Source organism: Prosopis cineraria, unplaced genomic scaffold (genome assembly GCF_029017545.1).
Source record: "Prosopis cineraria cultivar Desert tree isolate PC_DT_omini unplaced genomic scaffold, ASM2901754v1 PC2, whole genome shotgun sequence".
Classification (NCBI taxonomy): Eukaryota; Viridiplantae; Streptophyta; class Magnoliopsida; order Fabales; family Fabaceae; genus Prosopis; species Prosopis cineraria.
Window position 1 is genome coordinate 855,284 of NW_026555333.1, and position 19,689 is coordinate 874,972.

A 19,689-nucleotide genomic window follows, 5' to 3' on the forward strand; every position below is an offset into this window, starting at 1 on the left:
GCTGGTGGTCTTATACCAGTTGGCAACAACGGTTCAATCCTTGTGAAAGTCAGTCGTGCTGTCCTAGTGCACTTTGACTCGATTGAAGTAAGCAATTCAATCTTGGTGCAAGTCAGCCATTCGATCTTGATCATTATCGAAAGTCTAATCTTGGTGGAGGTTAGCCGTCCGGTCCCAGTTGACTCTAGCAATTCAATCATGTTGAAAGTCAATCACCCAATCTTGGTTGGCAGTGGCGGTCATTGGTCTTGGTCATCACTGCCAATCTGGGCCTGTTTAACGCCATTAATGAGCTAGTCAAATTACAAAGAGATTGATGTAGGATTTGAAATAATATGAGTTTAGAAATGATATCAAATTATAAAGAGATTAACATAAAACTTAGATTTCAAATTCATGTATTTTTAATTACTCAAATAATGAATTTGGTTCAAATTTAAATTCCTATGCATCCAAATATAGTATAATATTATTAACGTACGGAAGATTTCATTTTAGTTCTTGAATTCAGGGGAACGCGAGGAATTAAACTCTGAAAGTAATAATGTTTTAAAAAATTAAAATAATTTGAACCTTTTAATCACGAGGCACATGGAAACATGGACAATGAATTTTATTATATATATTTATAAAATGAATCAGTACAGTACTGTAGCTTAGAGTACTAAAAATGGAGGAACAGACTCGTGCTTATCGAAGTGGGGGTGCTTGCCATGCATCAGGGCACCAATAGCAAAGTGGGAGCCTTCGGCCCATCAACCTCGGCCGAACATAAATGATTCTGTGACTGCATGAGAACGCACTTGGTCTCACATTATTGGTTGTTTTAAACCGTGGGCGAGCGCCGATTATGGACAGACATGGACTTCCGCTCTTCCCAATTATATTAGCCTTTCCCTTCAATCCCCTGGCTTTTCGGCAAGTGCACAATTATTTACACTGTTACATGACATGATGAGGAACTGGATTGACACGCTGTCGTTTTCAAGTAGCATTATGGGGATCTAACACTGTAGTAAAGCCTAGGTTGTATTCTTATTCTCAATACAGTTAGATGATGAGTCGTCTTTCAAGTCCAGCTCAGGCTGCTCTGTCGTCGAATATTTGATATATATGAGTGAATGACAGCTGTGAGCTGTCGTAGCAGTAACAGCCACAGCCTCGCCTTCCAACTCCACAAACCCCTCCGTTCCATCCATGCATTCCATTTCAGCGGCTCTTGCAAAGCCTAACTCGCCGCAAGATGTCTGTCTTCCTGTTTCTGTCTCTCACTCCTCGTTAGAATCTACCCCTTCGAGATTGAAGTTCAGTGCTGCTAATGCATTTTAATTACTCCTCATCGCAGTTTGGCATGCTCACCCTCACAAGCCCCAGTTTGAGCCAAATGCTTGTGGCCTTTCTCGTGTATTTTAGGAACGACCACATAATTTGTTAATAATATAATTAATTACTAGCAAGATGTTGCCATGGCTTGCCCCTATAAAAGCACCGAGGTAGGCAGCCACTCGCTTAACTTCTCGAGTTGTAGGCAATTAATTGGTCAGTTAAAAATCAATGATTGATGAATGAAAGGTGTCGTTTAATTTACAAGACAGGGACGCAGTGAGAGATGCGAGGGATTATTTGCCAGTGTCACTGTGAGAAGGAGCAAATGGGAAGGCATTTTGGATACTTGATGACATCCGCCAAGCAAAGAAAAGTATATCACTGATTATCAGCTCTGCCTCCGGATGCTTCCAAAGCCGCTTTTGGCTACCAAATGTTCCCTCACCTGTCACTATGCCACCTCTTTTCTATATATTTCATTTTACTTCCCGCACAGTACTCAAAGAGAATAATGGACCCTGATCACTACCTCCTTCACGGCCCTATAAATAGCCACCCCCATTCCTTCATTCTCTGCATACTCGACCATATATAAACAAGCATTTCCCTAAGCAGTATCTATCCAGCTAGAACGCGACCCATGGCTCTCTCAAAGTTCCTGCTGGCCTCTCTTCTCCTATCTCTCCTCCTTCTCCAGGACCTCGTTGATGCCGGTCAGGGCTCCGTGCTTCAGCAGATAGGTAAGTGATGATGGTAGACATATGTTTTTGTGGGAATTCATATTGAAGAGTATTAACAGTGAACGAGTTCATGCGGCTTGGGAATGAGTTTCAGATTGCAAAGGAGCGTGCAGTGCGAGGTGTCGTTTAGCGTCGCGGCAGAGGATGTGCAAGAGAGCGTGCGGGACTTGCTGCAGGCGATGCAACTGCGTACCGCCGGGCACTGCCGGCAACCAGGAGGTGTGTCCCTGCTATTACAACATGACTACCCATGGCGGCAGACGCAAGTGCCCTTGATCGCTTTCTTTCTTCCATCACCAGCTCTATCGAGATTACTCTCTCTCCAGTGTTTGTGTGCCTCTACGACGTCCTTCTCCCCTGCAAAATCAATAACCTTGCACGATGCATATGTGTGTGTTATCCCATTTACGTTCACTTTTCTTGTATTCCATCACGTGTTTGTATTATAAGTGAAATTAATTAATACTTCGGCGGATTAAGTTGTGGAACAGCTTACTCAAAGATTTCGTTCCCGACTAGGGCAGCTCGTTTACTCCTGCGTCTCTCGTGCTGGTCGAGTCCCTACAAAATCAAGACGGCAAACCAACATAGGCTGACGTGTCATCACCCCGACACGTGTGCGCACCATCTGCTAATTGCCGATCATCATTCATCGTCCGAAAACGTAACAGGTCAACAGACCGGCGCTGCCTCTAAATTAAGGATTTAAATTCTGAAATTAGGATTGATGAATTTAAATAAATTTTTTAAATATTTTCACTTATTTTATTATTTTTATAATGTATAAAAGGACAATTATATAGAAGTCTCACACAAAGAAATTAATTATTGTAAGGTTTATTAACAATTAAACTAAACTACATTAACAATACAATCAATTATTGTCAATGTAGTTTAATTCAATTGTCAATAAATTTTATAATAATTAATTTTTAACACAATCAATTATTATCAATATACTGTTAATTTAATTGTCAATAAATTTCTCTCCTTTTTAGAACCTAAAGTAACTATTATTTTTAATTATTATTACTATTAAAACATAAATATAAGGTGAGACTTAATTTTTGCTTATACTTCCAGTTTCAAAATATCAATATATAATGTAAAATTCATAACAACTTATACTATTATGGGATGGGACATGATCATTCAAATTTTATTAACACATTAAAAACATACTATTTAGTTAGTGTATAAAGTATAAACATCACTGCAGTCTGCATATAAATTAAGAAATTTTAAACTAACTAAAATGTTAAATCTCCAATAAAAAAATTAACGGTAAGACTTTATTTGACCAATATTCTTTTTGTATTGGCGTAAAAATAAAACAACAAAATGTCAGACTTCCTTTAATAAATCATATCTTATTTTAATTCAAATTTAAGGATTTTATCCTGTTAGAATATATATACTATATAGTAATTTTATAGTCGCACATTAATTTTTTTGGAGAAGAGCCGCACATTAATTTATTTATTGGGTTCAAATTTAAAAAGTAAACGTCCTTCTTAGCATTTAAACAATTAGCCTATTAGACTCTATAAGATTGATTTAAGTATTCAATTTCATCGATTATTGTTTTTGTGGCACTGGTATTAGTATGGCTATCTTTTGCGTAGTCTCTTTGCGTCGTTTATACCCACACTTCTCCTTCGGCCCTTCATGACAGCCGGGACGTACGGACACCTAATTTCTGTGTGTGTAAAGAATTTCAAACACATGCATGGGGTGGGAGAAACAAAAGCAAAGTTCTATCCGAGATGTTAAATTAAACTAGGTTTCTAAGATAATGCAGTGATTGATTACTCCATGTTGACAATAAATCGTGGGCGAACTACACTTCCTAAGAATCTTGTTTGTAAATGGAATTTGAAGCAGCCAAAAGAGCAGCCCCTGTGCTAGATCCATCTTTGGAATGTTCTATTACCACGTTGTTGGAGTATTCATTTCCTAGAAGCTCCGTGACAGAGTCTCTTAAGCATGCTCCGTATTGAGGATAATTTCCGTATAAGCTCCCATCCACAGCCACAACCGTTCTCTTCCCAAAGACGATGCCTTTGGAATCCTGTTCCATTTTCTGCAGAATCCCCACAATTCCCGCACCAGCTAAGCGCCCACCACGCTTTATAATAGTGTCACAAACCTCGACAACGGTCTTCCTTGCATTTAAATTGGCCTCAATCTAAAAAAAGGGATGAAGATTATGAAAATTGAGAATATAAAATAAGTATCATTATGGTCACTTGCCAGCGAGTTACCCCTGCAACGTCATAGAGGATCGATCCAACATCTTGTAGATCATGGGAGCGGTCTTGCTGCATCGAACATAGATTTGGGGTCCTATTGGATACATCCAAAAACATATTGAGCATAATCCAGACTGAACCTAGGACGCAACTAAACAAGGTAAGAAACAATCTATGGCCTAATCTAAATCTTAACTGCAGGAAAGTCAAGGTTTACGGGTTACCCAATTATAAAAGGCTTGAATAGCTTTTGTGGCACAGAATTTCCAAACAAACCACCCACTTGAGCAATTTTCAATAGCACTCTTCTTGCAATTTCACCTAGATACATTCCTGAGATTGTCTTTTCAAAGATCTGTTCATTAAGTATGAAGAGATAATGACCAGTTCTCACGGCTGCTCTGCCAACACTGCTTAAGTTAAATTTGAAGATCGTTCGATGATTTACCTGCTCGCCAGGATTGATGCTAGCAGCATCCATATCTCTATCATACTCAGTTAAAGGGAGACCATTTGAGAAAGCCCCCCACTCGGTACTGATGATCTGAATTTAAGGCATGTTTTTGTTCGATTAAAATGCAATGGAAAAGCTTATAAAGAATGTAATGAAATTAAGGCACTAACCATTCGGCCAGAGGGAGAGTGATAACCCTCTAACTTAGGAATGGCATTGATCCGTTCAATATAGCAAGCATTGGTTCCAGTACCCAAAATGACAGCAACTGTGACGTCATTATCCCAGTACTCTGCTCCAGCTAATGTTCCCACAGCATCATTCACCTATTTGACATCAACTAGAATATCATTGTCAATTGTCATTGCCACTTTCTACACTTACAAATTAGAGTAGCATAAGAATAACATACCAAAGCAGAAACTCGCATGTCTAGTCCTTGCCTTTCCATAGCCTCGTTTAGACAGGCAACCACGTCTCTTCCTGCCTGTAAGGAGTTAAAGCTTTTCTCCATCATGCCAGTATTGGATAAATATATTTCTGCAACTATTATTTAACTACGTCAAAATAAAATATCCAAGCACATGAGGCAAGTGCATCAATGACTAGAACTCACCGCATTAACAAGAAAGTGTTTGTGTAAAAATGACAGCATGTGTTGAATGGAAAGAAATAACACCACAGCAATAAGTGACAGAATTAGTCAACTGGAATTAAATAGAATTTTCCACTAAAACATCTTGTTGAGCATTGAAGAACAATTTACAAATCTGTCTACAATGATTAAAACCAAGTACATTATTAGTTGCTCCTGTTAGGTCACGTTCTTCGTAGTCAGAAATCAGATTTAAATTTACCCACTAGTTTTCACGTAGTCCACGAGGGAACCCTTTTACTCCCTCTGTATCTCCAGCAATCAGCATTGCAATCCATCACGGAGTCAGCACACAAACACACGTCCGCTGGTGTTTCCAAGACCATAACATTATTACTTTTCTTAAAACACTTGTGCTCAAGCATTGATGAGTACTGATAAGCATTTAAAAGAAAAATCCTAAAGGATATTGACAAAGGTCAGGAACTGACCTAATAAACAATGCACCCCCAAATTACAGACAGTAATTAATTTGATGGTTTATAAAAGAAATACTACTTTAATTTTATTTATAAATAACTTTTAATATGTTTCATTGAAACCAAAAAAAAATTAAAATTTGTTAACTCTGTTTAAAAATTTAAAAAATTCTCATCTTTGTCTCTACTAGATATATATAAATATATATTTTTTTATAATATATATTTTCTCAACAATCAACAGAAGATAAAAGAGATAATTTATTATAAAAATTTAATGATATGACTCATACACTAGATAAAAAAAAAATTCTGTCTTTGCCTGAAAATAAAATAGAACATGAGAGAGTACATACGGCTCCAGATACTGCAAAACCCTTGGTCCACTTGATTAAAATGCCAGAATTAATGGATGTCTGCTTCACAGGAAATGAAAAGGTGAATCCAATTTCCCTCTTTCTTCACGGTGTGATGTGAAACTTATCACCCTCTTTCTGCGCAAATTTCGCCAACACCAACGCAATAAAGTCGAAAAGTTCCTGCAGCAGCATGTGCTCTCAGATATTTTGCATTACAGAAAGGTACAAAGCAAATACGCAAATATTTCTGCAGAAAGAATGTGGAAAATCAACCTCAGAGGTCCCATACATGAGTTTCTGAGGTATGGGTACTTGATCAAATTCTGTGGAAATCACTCGGTCTTCTTTCCCACCCAATTGCACTCTCAGCACGCGGAAGTTTGTTCCACCAATATCCAAAGCATAAAACAATCCTTTCTCGTTCCTTTCAGAGTAAGAAACAATTCAATTAACAGTTGGTAGAGATTAAGAAATAAAGACTAAAGGGGGCATTAAAATATAGGGAGAGGATTAGAAAGAAAGATACCCAGTGGGAAGATTGTCAACGTAGGTGGGTATCATGGGAAGGCCAGAGCCGCCATCGGCAGCAAGGCCGGTCCGCATTGCAAGAGACATCGCGTCGGCCACGCGCTGAAGAACAGGCAAAGGAGTGGCACAATCTTGTTGGAGTTTGGTCAGGAGGGGAGCAGCAGAAGCTGCATCAGATCGAAGGGCCATAGTGAATCGAGGCCCAGTCGGTCGTGGAGATCGTGGAAGAAAGGATCCGACAGCTGGGGAAGGGGAAGTGACGGTGGCAACAGACATTGCAGTGGATGGTTCGTACGATGAGTGAAAGTTTTAACTAAGAAGCAGGTGAAGAAGAAGAAAATAGTAATACCAGTGATTGTAGGGAGAGTAAAGTTGAGCGGGACCAAACTTTTCCACGGAGGTCGCTAGCAGACCGTTGGATTGTTGTAATTTTCATTTTTTTTCCCCAGCGCTGTGCAGGTAATGAAGCCGAAGCTTCGGTGATTAAAGTCGGAAATAAGGGTTGGAATTCACGTACCGTCTATTTAAATTCATTTTAATAAAAATTCAGACTTAAAAATTTAACATTTTTTAAAATAATTGGGCTTCAAAGCTCAGCCCTTTTAAGCCCTAAAAAAATGGGTTCGGGCCCGGGCGGCCTGTGAAGTTCGTTTACTATTCATAAAGTATTGTTTTCACCTCTTTCCAGATAATGTGCAAACATTGATTTATATTTTGTACCAGCAATTGGTTGAATTGTTTTGTACCATTTTATAGTAATTTTTATATTTTATTTTGTAATATATGTATAGATATATATTTGATAATAAAACAATTTAATTAATAATTATTGTAGGTGATGATGAAGAAGTTGCAAAGATAATTAATATTGAGTTTTCGCCTCCATCTTTCACAAGTAGACCTACATCTGAGGGTTTTAATATTTTATTTATGGATAATAATGAGGGAGATCTTGATTAGGATTGATGATGATATTTGCCTTCATCTTATTTAGACTTTTAAATTTTTTATTTATTTTTTAGATTATGTGAGACTTTGGTTTGATATGTGTTAAGTTTTAAAATATTATAAATAAATTTTAATGTTGAATTTTATTTTATTTTATTTTATTTTTACCCGGGCTTACGGACCCGGCCCTAAGCCCTATAAATAAGGGCCGGACTTCAATTTTAGAATAAAATTAGAGTAATTGGACTTTAAGGCTTAGGTCTATAAGGACCGAATCCATATAAATTAGGCCCGTCCGTTTACCAACTCTACCCGTCATGTTGGAGTTTCGGAGAATGCGAGGCTTTGGGGTTTGGGTCGGACAACGCGATGTCCCCGCCACATCTCTGCTTTGTCTTCCTTTGGTCAAAAGTCAAATGCTTGGTCTTCCTGGCCATGACATTCTTGGGATAACTTAGAAATTAAAATTTTCAATAATCCACTGCATAATTGTAAAAATCTGATAGTTTTTAACCTGACTTGGTTTTTGTTATTCTTGCACCGTTATACCGTGGCCACCAGGTGTAAAATGGGATTAATTAAGAAAAAATAAAAATAAAAAAATTATGTGATTTAAGATTGTTTTTAAGTTCTTGATTTTGCGAATTACCAAACTATCCCTCAAACCCATGTTCCTTTTTCACCGTTTGATAACTAGTTATAAGCAATTATACAAAGGATTCAGTGGGTATCTGGTTAGCTTACATAATTTTTTATTAGCTTACAAAACGCTAGTGTGGCTCATTGATCCATTGCAAAGAGAAATATACAAAGGATTCAGTGGGTGTCTTATTAGCTTACACTGCTAATCATTGACATCACCCACGCAAGCTGTCTCTTCAAACACTTTTCAATTAGTTGGGCACAGAGCTAATAATTTAGACCAGCTAACAAAAATTTAATGCCAGACTTGCAAAATTTACATATTTTTTATGTTCAAATTGGTCCGAATAAGATAAAAAAATTCAAGTCAAATCCAATCAAATTTGAGTTAAGCACAAATATTGGAATAACAGTTCACTTTTTTAAAAATATATATTAAATGTTAATTAATTTTTTTCATTTTTAGATTATTTTATATTGAGAAACCATATATTTGAGTACATGAGATAGATATTTTCTTAAAACAAATTAAAAAATTAATATTGTTATATGTTTATTATTTTTAATATATAAAATAACTTAAAATAATATTTAAAATATATTCTAATATTTATTTTTAAATTTTAAGACCCAAATTTTTTTAAAAAAATTTCAGTCTTCTACAATTTTTTAAGTATTCTAAAAAGTACTTTTTATATGTTCTATAATAATAAAAATAATTACTTGTAAAAAAAAATGAATTTGCATAAAAACAAAGTAGTGGGAAAAGTGACAATTCGAGTATCTAGGCCGGTCCAAATAAGTTCGGGCTTCAAAAACATTTGGCTGGAATTAGCTATGTGCGCTTTTTCTTAAATTTGGACTATTAATCTGAATAAGTCCGATGTGCTTCAATTATGCTGGCTTTAGTTGGGCATTCTCAAAATCAGCCTCTTTTTTCCTCTGCCAAGACCCACACTGCACAGTACACACTTATTCCTTTCCCCGCCTCTTGCACCACTTCCCGAATCACATCGCACACCTGAATATTATCATCATTCTAAAATGCGTTCACAAGCATCGTCTCTATTAGTTTACGTACCTTCCTGTTACACGAAACATAATATGCTTTCTTATGGCTGATCCATACAAGACAATAGTTCATTAATATTTGTTCCTGTCAAATTATGAAATCAGTAACATCCAACAGCGCAGGTATCTTCTCTCGTAGAAGCGACGTAAGCTAAACAGTTCCATCAACATGCACATTTTTTCATTTTTTAAAACTCGAGTCCTGGTGAGGATATGCATTCCTTCTCTCTTTGGTTTAACTAAAAGGCCATTCAATTGGAGTCCAACAAAGACTAGCAGAGCATCAGCACCCGCCGACCGCCTTTTTATGCAACAGAATTCTTAGTGAAGTGGACGCCAAGAAACGAAGCTCCTCTCTCATATTAATTTATCAAACCTTCATTTCTTTACAGTCCTAGGAACTCACGCCCGTCACCAACCCCTCTCTGTCCCATACCAAATCCCAGAGAAGGACGTCCATACTTGTTCTGTTTTTGTGACAGAAACTGTGGCACCGAGACGGGGCGATGTTCACGAAGGCGGCGGAGATAGATACGAGAGCCCCATTCCGCTCCGTCAAAGACGCTGTTTCGTTGTTCGGTGAGAAAGTCTTGGCGCAAGAGCTCCATGCAACCCAGCTCGAAGAGGTTCTCTCTTTGCATCCATCCCCTATTATATCACACACACACTAACTACGTTTTAATTTGTTGCCACCTTTGATTGCTTTTATAGCACGGTTTCGTCTTTCTTTCTTCTGGGTGATCCATTAGTCCTCCTAATGGAATCAACTATACCCTGCGCACTAGACTGCCCGAATTCTTTTTATCAACCAATTGACCATAAACCTTTGGTTCTCATTCTAACTCGTTCTCTACGATTTCATATGAATTACATCTAACACCAAATATCTCTACTTTCTCTAGAGCTATATTAGCAACTTTCGAGACAGTCCCTCCTTTGTTAATCTATTGGTGCAGCAAACCAATTATTTTGCCAATCCGCGTTATCAGTCAAAAACAAAGAAATGTGCTTTGGGTGCTCATAGACAAGTCTGACCTTCCAACTGTCATGTTTTTTTTTTTTTGGTTATTATTTCCATTTATTACTCCCCAGAATCGCTATCCACGGGAAATAATTTGGAGCATTTGAAGAAAAAGCTCCAATGTCATGCTTGCTTGCAGGGACGTGGGCAATCTTCAAGTTGTTAAAGCTGTGAACAGTCCCAGGATATGCTTGCTTGTATTAAAATGTTGCTTCTTTTTGTCATGTCGTGTGATTGAATAAAGACAGAGAGAGTGAACAAATAATAAATCATAACCTATGAATGCAATGCTCAATTCCATTTTATCTCAATTGTCTGGCTTTGATGAATAGATCAATCGGACGCTCTGATTCTGCTTATTAATTAAGGACTAAGAAGTAGCTCGATCACTTCCTTCAGGAATATTAATTTGATAATTTAAAAAGTTAGTCCGTGCACGGGTGGCTGCTAGTTAATGGTCCTTTTTATCGCAGCAAGCCCTGTGGGGCTGCCAAAATATTTGGTTTCTTGTTGTGTTAGTTATTCAAGACAAATCAAAGGGAAAGGCTGCTTATGATGCGCATATACATGCGCGCGCGCGCGCAGGTACAGAGGGGAGGGATGAAAATGGGATGGAAGAGTCATCGAGAGTGGGGAGAGTAGCAGTAGAGCTGGAGGAGACGAGGCAGAATCTGGAGAGAGCGAGAGAGGAAAGCATGTTAATGGCGCATTGCCTGTCATCTCTGCAGGAAGAGCTTGAGCGCACAAAGCAAGAGCTGCAACAGCTGAGGCAACGGGAGAATGAGGAGAAGCATGCAGTGGAATGCGAGATTGAAGATGTCAAGTTCGTTGAGAACTTGAGCAAGTCAGACCAGGAGAGGGTGGAGTTTCAGAAGAAAAGGTACGTCACCTTGCGAATCCTCCCTCCGTGGCTCACGTCATTCACCCACAGGGTGTTGAGAAGCTGGAGAGGCATCCTTCCCTCAGGAAGAAGAAGAAGAACCCTTTGATTCCTCTCATTAGTATCTTCTCCAGGAAAAAGGCTAACCCACGAGTCCCCTGAAGCCTCTTATCTTACTCTTATATGCCAGCTACCATACTTTCTTTTCTTCGTGTCCTTTTTGAATCATACTAGCTGGTAGCCATTAACATATTCCACCTAAGTAAGATGAGAGTGTAAACGGAGGCACATTTAAGAGTCTCATATTCATGAAGCACCATTATTACAGATTAAATTTCGTTGCCTTCTCAACTGTTTTTTGATCGTACATACAATTATACCTCTCTATTCTGTATCTCAAATTTAGACTAAAACACACCCCAGAAACAGTTGATGACAAACATGAATAAAACTCATGGATTGCAATGGGTATCCAGAAGAACATTGGCATTTGCATTTGCAAGGACCCACAAAAGTTATATATATATATATATATATATATAATTTACCGCACCAAGTTCAAAATCGTTCTTCAAATTTTATCGATTAAATTTGTTTTCCATTGCTGAATCCTTTCGTTCTTTCTCCTCCTCCTCTGTTTTATTCATTTGACAATGGAATTATAAATGGCTGTTCGGTTGGACCTGGTCCTTCATCATTGCTTGCGAAGCGAATAATAATGAACAAATGGTTTTACCTAACCAACCGTACACCGCATCGCAACCAGAAGTTCTTTTCGCTATGATGAAAATAAAACGACAAAAGCAGACTATGCATCAGATTTTATGTTGTGTACTAAAAACGGGATGAAGGTCAAAGTGACCATGATTAAATAGAGCAGCATAATCACATGGAGACCCATATACAGTGAAACAATCAGGCGAAATCGGAAGGAACGAACCATGAGGCATCCGTGTTTGTGAAGGAAAAATAAGATTGACGTCAGACGACATCGGAATGACGAGCCTGGAAGAAGCCATCTTGCGCTGACTTATTGAAGAACTCAATGCAGTCAGAAATGGCCTCATTGTAGTGGGAATAAGAGGAGTAATAGGAGCTGCAGGACGTCTTTGGAGGTTCAGTGTTTGTGCAGAGAAGCCTTTACGGAGGAGAGCAAGAGACGCGCGAAGATCTTGCGGAAGCGGGAGAAGAGCTGCATGGCTGACGAGTTGAGGCTGAAGGTGAGAGACGGAAGGGGCCGGTGAGTCTGAGGATCTGTGCAGGAGTGAAGGCCCTCTTGCTTTTGAGTGTGTATGATGACAGGGATTACGAAGCTGTGTGTTTGAGGATGGGGCTGCATGGTCGCCGCCTTCACCCCGGGAAGAGAAATGCCATGATGAGGGTTGAGTCTCGTTGGTCTTTCGAAGATTATATTCCATTTTGGAGGGCCTAGAGCGGCACCCATGTGCCCATATCATTGGCACGGGCTTCTCCTGTCTTCCCGATCTAATTAATATGGAAATTACGAGCACGACATCCCGGCTTAATCCTCGTGATTTGAGTTGTTCGGGTGGGGCTTTTGCCGGGGCACTCATTGATAGATGGAAAGGTAGATAATTAGCAGAAAGGAGCGAATGATGATGCACATATATAAAACCTTGACGAATCTCCAGAAATCCTTATTTTGGGCACCGGTGGAACCCATCCAACTTGTCCGACGTTATCCCGAATGATTAGCTGAGCCTAATTCAGTGATTCCCAGCTGTTTCTCCTTCACCTGTGGAGTTGAATCCTTTCGGCTTTCTCCCCATCACACTCGCTGCATTATCACCATAAATGCTTTCAACATTCTGAAGCAAGTTTGGTGTGTTAGAGTTGACCGCCGTTTTACTTCTGATGACGACAACGTTGATTGCAGTAATTTGATTTAATCTGTTTCCCCTTCTTCACATCAAATTACAGCGTTCCCCCTTTCTTTTTAAAAAAAAACAGAGAAAAAATAAATAAAGAATGCGCGACAGTACGATTTCAACTAAATTAACGTGCGTGTAATATAATATGCTGAGTGCTTCCGCAGCATCATGAGAATGGCCTGGCTATTTGCCAGAATCAGATGTTGACAAGGAATAGTCTTGCTTGCTGCCCGCTTGTCCGCCCCCGATCGGGATTTCATTTTTCGTAAGGCTTGGGCCCTTATTCCCCTCAGATATATATAAATATAGAGAGAGAGAGAGATTGGTAAGGAAGGATTTTATAAGAATATTAACAAATTTAATATTTAAACATAATTGAAGGAGTGCTGAAATTTGAGAATGTCAGTGTTAAAAAATTAAAATTTAACATTAAAATTTTTATAAGGTTCTTACTTTTGGAAGAATGACAAGTAAGAACATTGTAATAATATTAATGCTAAATTATAAACTTTAATAAGATGCACACTCATGTTCCGCTCCATCTGTCTCCAAGCATTTTGGGCTCAACCCAGTGTTGGTGCCTAACTGGGCCGAAATTGCAGTCCAACGATATTTGAGATCTTGCGTCAAGAACGGGCCTAATAAAGAAAAGAAATGGGTTCTTGGGTCAGCAACTCATGAGCCAGAATCTATTGGGCTTAGAGAGGTATGAGTCCAATGCAAAGAAGTGGGGTATATAGAAAGGCAAGCGAGAGGGGGTTACGGCTGTGAAGAATATCGTCGAGCATTATCTCGTTGTACACTTCCTCTGTTCTGTATCTTCTTTCTCCTTCCCTCCTTTCTGCTGCAATTTCTGTTATCCTGGTGTCATTGTGTTAGTTCATTGTTATAGCTTGTTTTGATGATCTGAAACTTATAGATGCACTTAGCTTATGGATTATTGAATATTAAGACTTGAGTATCTCAGTTTTATCCCTTAATCTATATAATCTACGCATTTTTATCGGTGATCGTTACATCTTGGTCGTTTTTTCTTTCACCAGAAAAAAAAAACTTAAAAAAAACTTATAAAAGTTACCACCTATGTATGCTTGCAAGATTATTATTACGAGCAATTTTTCAAACTTGTCACTCATATTTGTTTGAATTTGCAAAATGGAAATACTTTTACAAGATCCAAAGGCCTAAGTTGTAATTTTGAAAAGAAATTAGTTGTGCTTTTCAATTTTTTTCCCAATGGTAATCTTAATTCTCCATACTGTTATTGATTTCTTCATACAATTAATTCATCATACATGTCCTTAAATGTCATTTCACTTATGTTTCTATATATATATATATATATATTTTTTTTTTTTTTTTCTCGTTTCGCCCTGCTCCATCCTTGATTTTGGTCGGTGTGGGCAAAACAATCATGGTTAGCACACTGGCAAATTTCCGTCCGGCGAGTATCAACTGGACAAGTGGGCTTTAAAAAGAAACTATTGAGATAAACCCATCGTGAAGTCAAGAATCTTCCGCTGTGACATTCATTCAGGAATCACTTGTAGGAAACTTCTTGTCTTTTTGACACGGGAAGCTTGTTTAACAATAGCAAACTCAAACCATTTAAAAATTCATGAACTCAGAAAATTACATCGTACGCCATATGCTAGTAAGAAAGAATATTTGAATGTAATCACACACACACACACACACACACACACACACTACTCATATCTCATTTTGAGAAGTGTTGTTTGGTCAAACTCCATCAACTCATCTCCTGTCTTCCAATTATATCAGATTATCCGATGACTCACCATGTAATTATGCTTCCAGTATACATTCTTTGCTCGTAAGTCGCCGGACAGTATTAATACACTCATCCTTCCTGATAAGTTGATGTTGTTAACTCATATTTTAGTTTAAAAACAAAACAGACATTTTAGGTTATTTTATTCAACATTTTGGGAATACCTCCTCCAGTAATATTTATAAATTATTTTTATTAATCTCATCAATACCAATACAATAAAAGTATAAGGAATAAAAATAAATAAAATTTTAAATATAACTCTCAAATAAAAAAAAAAACAAATAAAATATATAATATTATTTTTTTTATCTTTTTCTCTCTTACTTTTTAAGAATAATTTAAAAATTTTAATTTTAAATAAAATATTTTCATGATTTATAAAATAAATTAAATTATACTTTTAAGGTGTGACTAATATCAAAAGAGAGGAACACGGTTAGGATGTGTGTACCGTGTGGCTGCAATGGCAACTGCCCCACTTATTTATGGGATTGCTGTTTCCATCACATGAACCATCCAAGCTTTCAGTGCATATCATTAATGTCCGGGGGAAAAAAAATCCAGTTTCAACGTTCACAGTTGCACTCGACTTGAATAAATTAATAAGCAAAGCCATGAAACTGACATATTGAAAAGCCTGCAGTTAAACAGGTGGCCAAACCCATTAAAAAAAAAAACAGGAGATTTTGTTACAGCGTGGATCTTACCAGAAAAGATGTTCATGGTACTGTACACATTAGACAAACAGTAGGGTCCAGTGTCCACCCACAGCTTTATGTGAAAGCAGGGTGGGTGGGTGTAGCAGAGCAGAAAGTATATTGATCTCTGATTCTCAAGAATGATGACCTTCATCAGCATGGCACCACTCTGTAGATCACAACGAAACAAGGAAGGATAGCCTTTGGATTGAACACTACCAACTCCTCGATATTCGAGTAGATCCCGGCGCAACCTGCTACCGAGTCATACGACCCAGCCGATATTGTCTCCTCCTCCGCCAGCGTCTCCTCCGCCACGCGCTTCACCCTCCCGGCAATGACACGGCACACCAGCATCGCCCTCCTGGTGTCGCTGCCCTGCAAGGCGTCGTGGCCCCTACCGCTGCTGGCCGTGGTCCGCACTCCCTTGCAGTGGTGTTGTTCAGCGCCGCCGGCACTATCAGACTTGCCCTGGAATCCGTGGCGGATGATGGTGCAAACGCCGCAGCCGGGGAGGGAGCCGCACAAGGAGGAGGAGCCACATGCACCCAAGGCGCATGAGAGGGTGGTGCAGTGGAATCGCAACAGCTCGTTCCCGTCGGCTGCGCACCTGGGATTCTTCTTGCCGCTGTACCGAGCACGACTCTTCACTGCGTCTCGGCACTCCTCGAACCGTTGGACGGTGCGCTGCGTGTTGTGGACTTTGAGTATCCGTTCGATCTTACAGATCGGGCTGCCCTTCTTGACCCAGCTTGATTTGAATATTATCTCCACAATATTTCGACTCGAATCCTCCGGACCCAGCTCTGAAACTGTTGGCCAAATTGCAATGGCATCATAAACTTTAGTTTACTAACCTTAACTTTTAAAATTAATTAAGCATAGAAGAGGAGTAGAAGTACAGCTTTTATCGACTGTCGGTGGGGTTTCTAATGTTTGTATTTTTGAATGCCAATCACGAAGTACCACTACCTCATGGACTCAGATAATTTATTTCCTCACAGCGCAGACAACTGTGATGTAGTAGGAAGACCTCGAAGCGCCAGCGCCCCCTGATACGGGGCGGCGAACATATTGGGTCTGTTGTGATTGCCGGTTAGTGGTATTCGATCGGTAAATACTGGTGTCTTCTATAAAAGATATAAAAATTCTTTTAACATGCATTTTTATCACTTCTTTTTATATTTTCTTGTGAGGGAACAAGGGGAGCATGTCTACCATTATCCGAAAATACGGAATGGATTTTGCGCAAGATTACCGGAATAAAGTTCCCAGCAACCCATTATCATGATGACATGCATGCGATGCGGAGTCCTTTTTGTCTTCGAGTTCCCCGTTTCATTGGGTATTATTTTCCTCAAAAGTTAAACCACTCCTCATGATAACCACGGATTAAGGGGAAACAAACACAGCTTTGTTTAGAAACTAGAACCGAAGTAATTATTAGTGTGTTCTGCTTGCTGAGGAGCGCATTATCGAAAATGGACCACAAAACTAAGTAACAAAAGTGCAAAGACGTTGTGGAAAAGTGAAATGGTTTCCTATTGAAAGAAATGACTGATGCATGTATTAGTCAAAAAGGAAAAGGGAAAATAGACAAGGAAGAGAGTGATGATACCGGCATGGCGAGTAGCTTGATGAAGCTCCAAGCTTTCCATCTTGGGGAAAAACTCTCCACAGTGAGGGCAAGAACATAGAGTGTTTCTCGGAATTGGGAGCCTTATATTTCAAACCTATATTAATATCAATTTCTCTCCCCAGTTTTCACAACATGAAATGAACTGGATGCAGGGAAAATTAAAGGAAAATCTTAAGATTGACGCGTCTCACATATATTAATTAATTACCTGGAAGGGTCAACAATCATTCGACATTCATAACAGCCGGAGAGTTTCCTGAATTGCATCCCTCTGGATGATGAAGCGCAGGTCGGAGCGCCGTTGGATTTGGCCTGCCGGGATGACGAGTTATTTGGAGGCTTGCGGCTCAGCAACCCAGTTTGCTGACCCAGAGCACTGCTCTCCGGCGAGGAGTTATCAGGCCTGTGAACAACACGTGTGTTGCCATGAACAGCGTCTTTGAAGCTGCAGAAGGAGCTGCAAGAAGATCCTATCTTGGAGTAGCCCACCGGAGCGGGGTTTTTGGAAGGGTCGTGCACTCTCGACCCTTGGATCTGTTTGCAGGTGAGGAGATTCTTGATTTGATCCCATGAAGACGGTGGTTTCTGCTTCTGCTTCTGTGGCTTATTTCGCTTGCGTTTTGGAACTTGTGAGTTGGGCACTGAATCTGACTGTTCGGGCAAGAAAGTTAGGAGAGCCATTCGAAGGAAGTCGAGGGAAGGAAACCACCACTTCTCAGAGAGGGATGGGGGACGGGAGGTTTTATATCGGTGAACAAATTTATCACTGCACTTTCTGTTTTGTTCTTTGATTGGTGATAATTCTTAAGGAAATAGACGGTGGTTTTGTTGTGGTGAAAATTTTAGAAGCTTCAAATCATAAAGGGGTCTCTGTCAAAATTTAAGATCGAATAAAATAAAATAATCACCATGTGCCTTTTTTTTTTTAAGTAATAAAGTTTTTTAATGATCCACCAGACACCCAAGGTCAAATATAAGATCTGAGATCAGAGAATTTTTTGATAAGTTATATTTCAATTAAAATTATAAATTTTTAAAAAAATTGTGAAGATAATAATTAATAAACTTAGTTTCAAGTGACTTAATAAAATAATAAAATATATACTTAAGCTAGTAATAAATAATAAGTTTTCTTAATAATATCACTGTAAATTAAACAATGCTATTAGAATCACATAATGTTTAAAAAAATATGTACAACTCATATATTATAAACATTTTAAATAATAATAAAGTTCAATAAAATACTTTTAGAAAGTTAATGGAAAAATGAAAATTTAAATTTAAATTTAGGATGACTTTATTAGATTGAATAACAAGTGTAGATACACAATTTACAATAATAAATAATCAATCAAAAGTGAAAACACAGTTTATAAAGATAAGTAATCAATCAAGTATGACTAGAAGCCACGAAACAAGCGTGGGTACAATGCTTACAAATATACATCTCTCCATTTCACGTGTATTAGCTTGCATGTAGGGCTAACATCTTTTGCAAACACCTTGCTAGTTAGGTATACCATGATGTGCTAATGACTAACAAAATTGTCATTGGTATCCAGCGTTTTGAATTCAATCACCTTCATTAAAATCAATCATGCATGAAGTAAAAAAAATAATTTCAAAATCTTCACTAGCGAATATTGTTTAACTATCATTTTTCATTATCTAAATATTTTTATCATTTCCTCCACACACAAATTATTACAATAAAATTTCATTTCAACATAGAACTAAATAATTAAACTGTTTATGAGAAATAATACTATTTGTCATGTATATTTTTTAATCATTATTTATCAATAATATAAATTCTTAATAAAATTAACACGTATTCATAAGTAAAACAATAACTAAAAAAATAAGATTAACATAAATATTTGAGCAATTTATAAAAAATAATAGTAAAATTTAAATAAAAGGGTTTCATAAACATTTTATCAAAAATTAATTTGGAATGCTACCTACTAACTTGAAAGTTTTAAAAAACTTTATATTCAGGCTTCCTTGATTTTTTGCTTACTCCAATAATGCCTTTAAATTAATCTAACACATAATCCAATAATCCTCTTGTCATTATAATTTTTTTCTTTAATAATCAAGTTAAATTAATATTTAAGCTTTTCGATAACCCTTTAAATTCCTCATTAACCCCTTAAGCTCTCATTGAACCCACCTGTCACACCTGAAAATACGATACGGACGGCGCACGAAAGCGAAGGTTCCAACCTTCGAGGCGGGAACGGTTGAAATGAGATTCGCCACCAAAATTTTGAGGTAAATTTTGGGAAACTGATTAAAGAAGAATAAGGATGATCTGTGAAATTAAAAAATAGGTTCGTGAGTTGATTGAGTATGAAAAAG

The 19,689-nt window shown here is 38.0% G+C and overlaps 4 protein-coding genes across 7 annotated transcripts; 2 read left to right on the plus strand and 2 right to left on the minus strand.

Moving 5' to 3' along the window:
- The first annotated feature begins 1,890 nt into the window (after positions 1-1,890).
- On the plus strand, positions 1,891-2,554 carry LOC129303934 (snakin-2-like). Its single transcript, XM_054943527.1, has 2 exons — positions 1,891-2,066; positions 2,161-2,554. Exons 1-2 carry the CDS (start codon positions 1,967-1,969, stop codon positions 2,340-2,342), a joined length of 282 nt encoding a protein of 93 aa, XP_054799502.1. The 5' UTR covers positions 1,891-1,966; the 3' UTR covers positions 2,343-2,554.
- A 1,247-nt stretch (positions 2,555-3,801) lies between these two features.
- On the minus strand, positions 3,802-7,128 carry LOC129301815 (hexokinase-2, chloroplastic). The gene is given in 9 exon segments (XM_054940417.1): positions 3,802-4,254; positions 4,331-4,412; positions 4,543-4,673; positions 4,767-4,862; positions 4,943-5,098; positions 5,185-5,259; positions 6,203-6,385; positions 6,479-6,629; positions 6,732-7,128. Coding segments are annotated over 9 exon segments (1,491 nt in total). The 5' UTR covers positions 7,010-7,128; the 3' UTR covers positions 3,802-3,915.
- Positions 7,129-9,594: 2,466 nt separating this feature from the next.
- Positions 9,595-11,771, plus strand: LOC129303962 (WEB family protein At1g75720-like). Of its 4 annotated transcripts, none has more exons than XR_008591558.1 (2): positions 9,595-10,020; positions 10,935-11,771. XR_008591558.1 is itself a non-coding variant. In XM_054943559.1 (2 exons), exons 1-2 carry the CDS (start codon positions 9,901-9,903, stop codon positions 11,402-11,404), a joined length of 636 nt encoding a protein of 211 aa, XP_054799534.1. In that variant the 5' UTR covers positions 9,615-9,900; the 3' UTR covers positions 11,405-11,771. The 4 variants fall into 4 exon arrangements, 2 of the variants coding, with proteins under 2 accessions (XP_054799534.1, XP_054799535.1); XR_008591557.1 differs by having other exon boundaries at positions 11,001-11,771; XM_054943559.1 differs by having other exon boundaries at positions 9,615-10,020; positions 10,889-11,771.
- A 3,778-nt stretch (positions 11,772-15,549) lies between these two features.
- LOC129301341 (uncharacterized) lies at positions 15,550-18,118 on the minus strand. Its single transcript, XM_054939913.1, has 3 exons — positions 17,531-18,118; positions 17,302-17,402; positions 15,550-16,495 (listed from the first exon to the last, which is right to left on the minus strand). Exons 1-3 carry the CDS (start codon positions 18,001-18,003, stop codon positions 15,837-15,839), a joined length of 1,233 nt encoding a protein of 410 aa, XP_054795888.1. The 5' UTR covers positions 18,004-18,118; the 3' UTR covers positions 15,550-15,836.
- Positions 18,119-19,689: the final 1,571 nt, after the last annotated feature.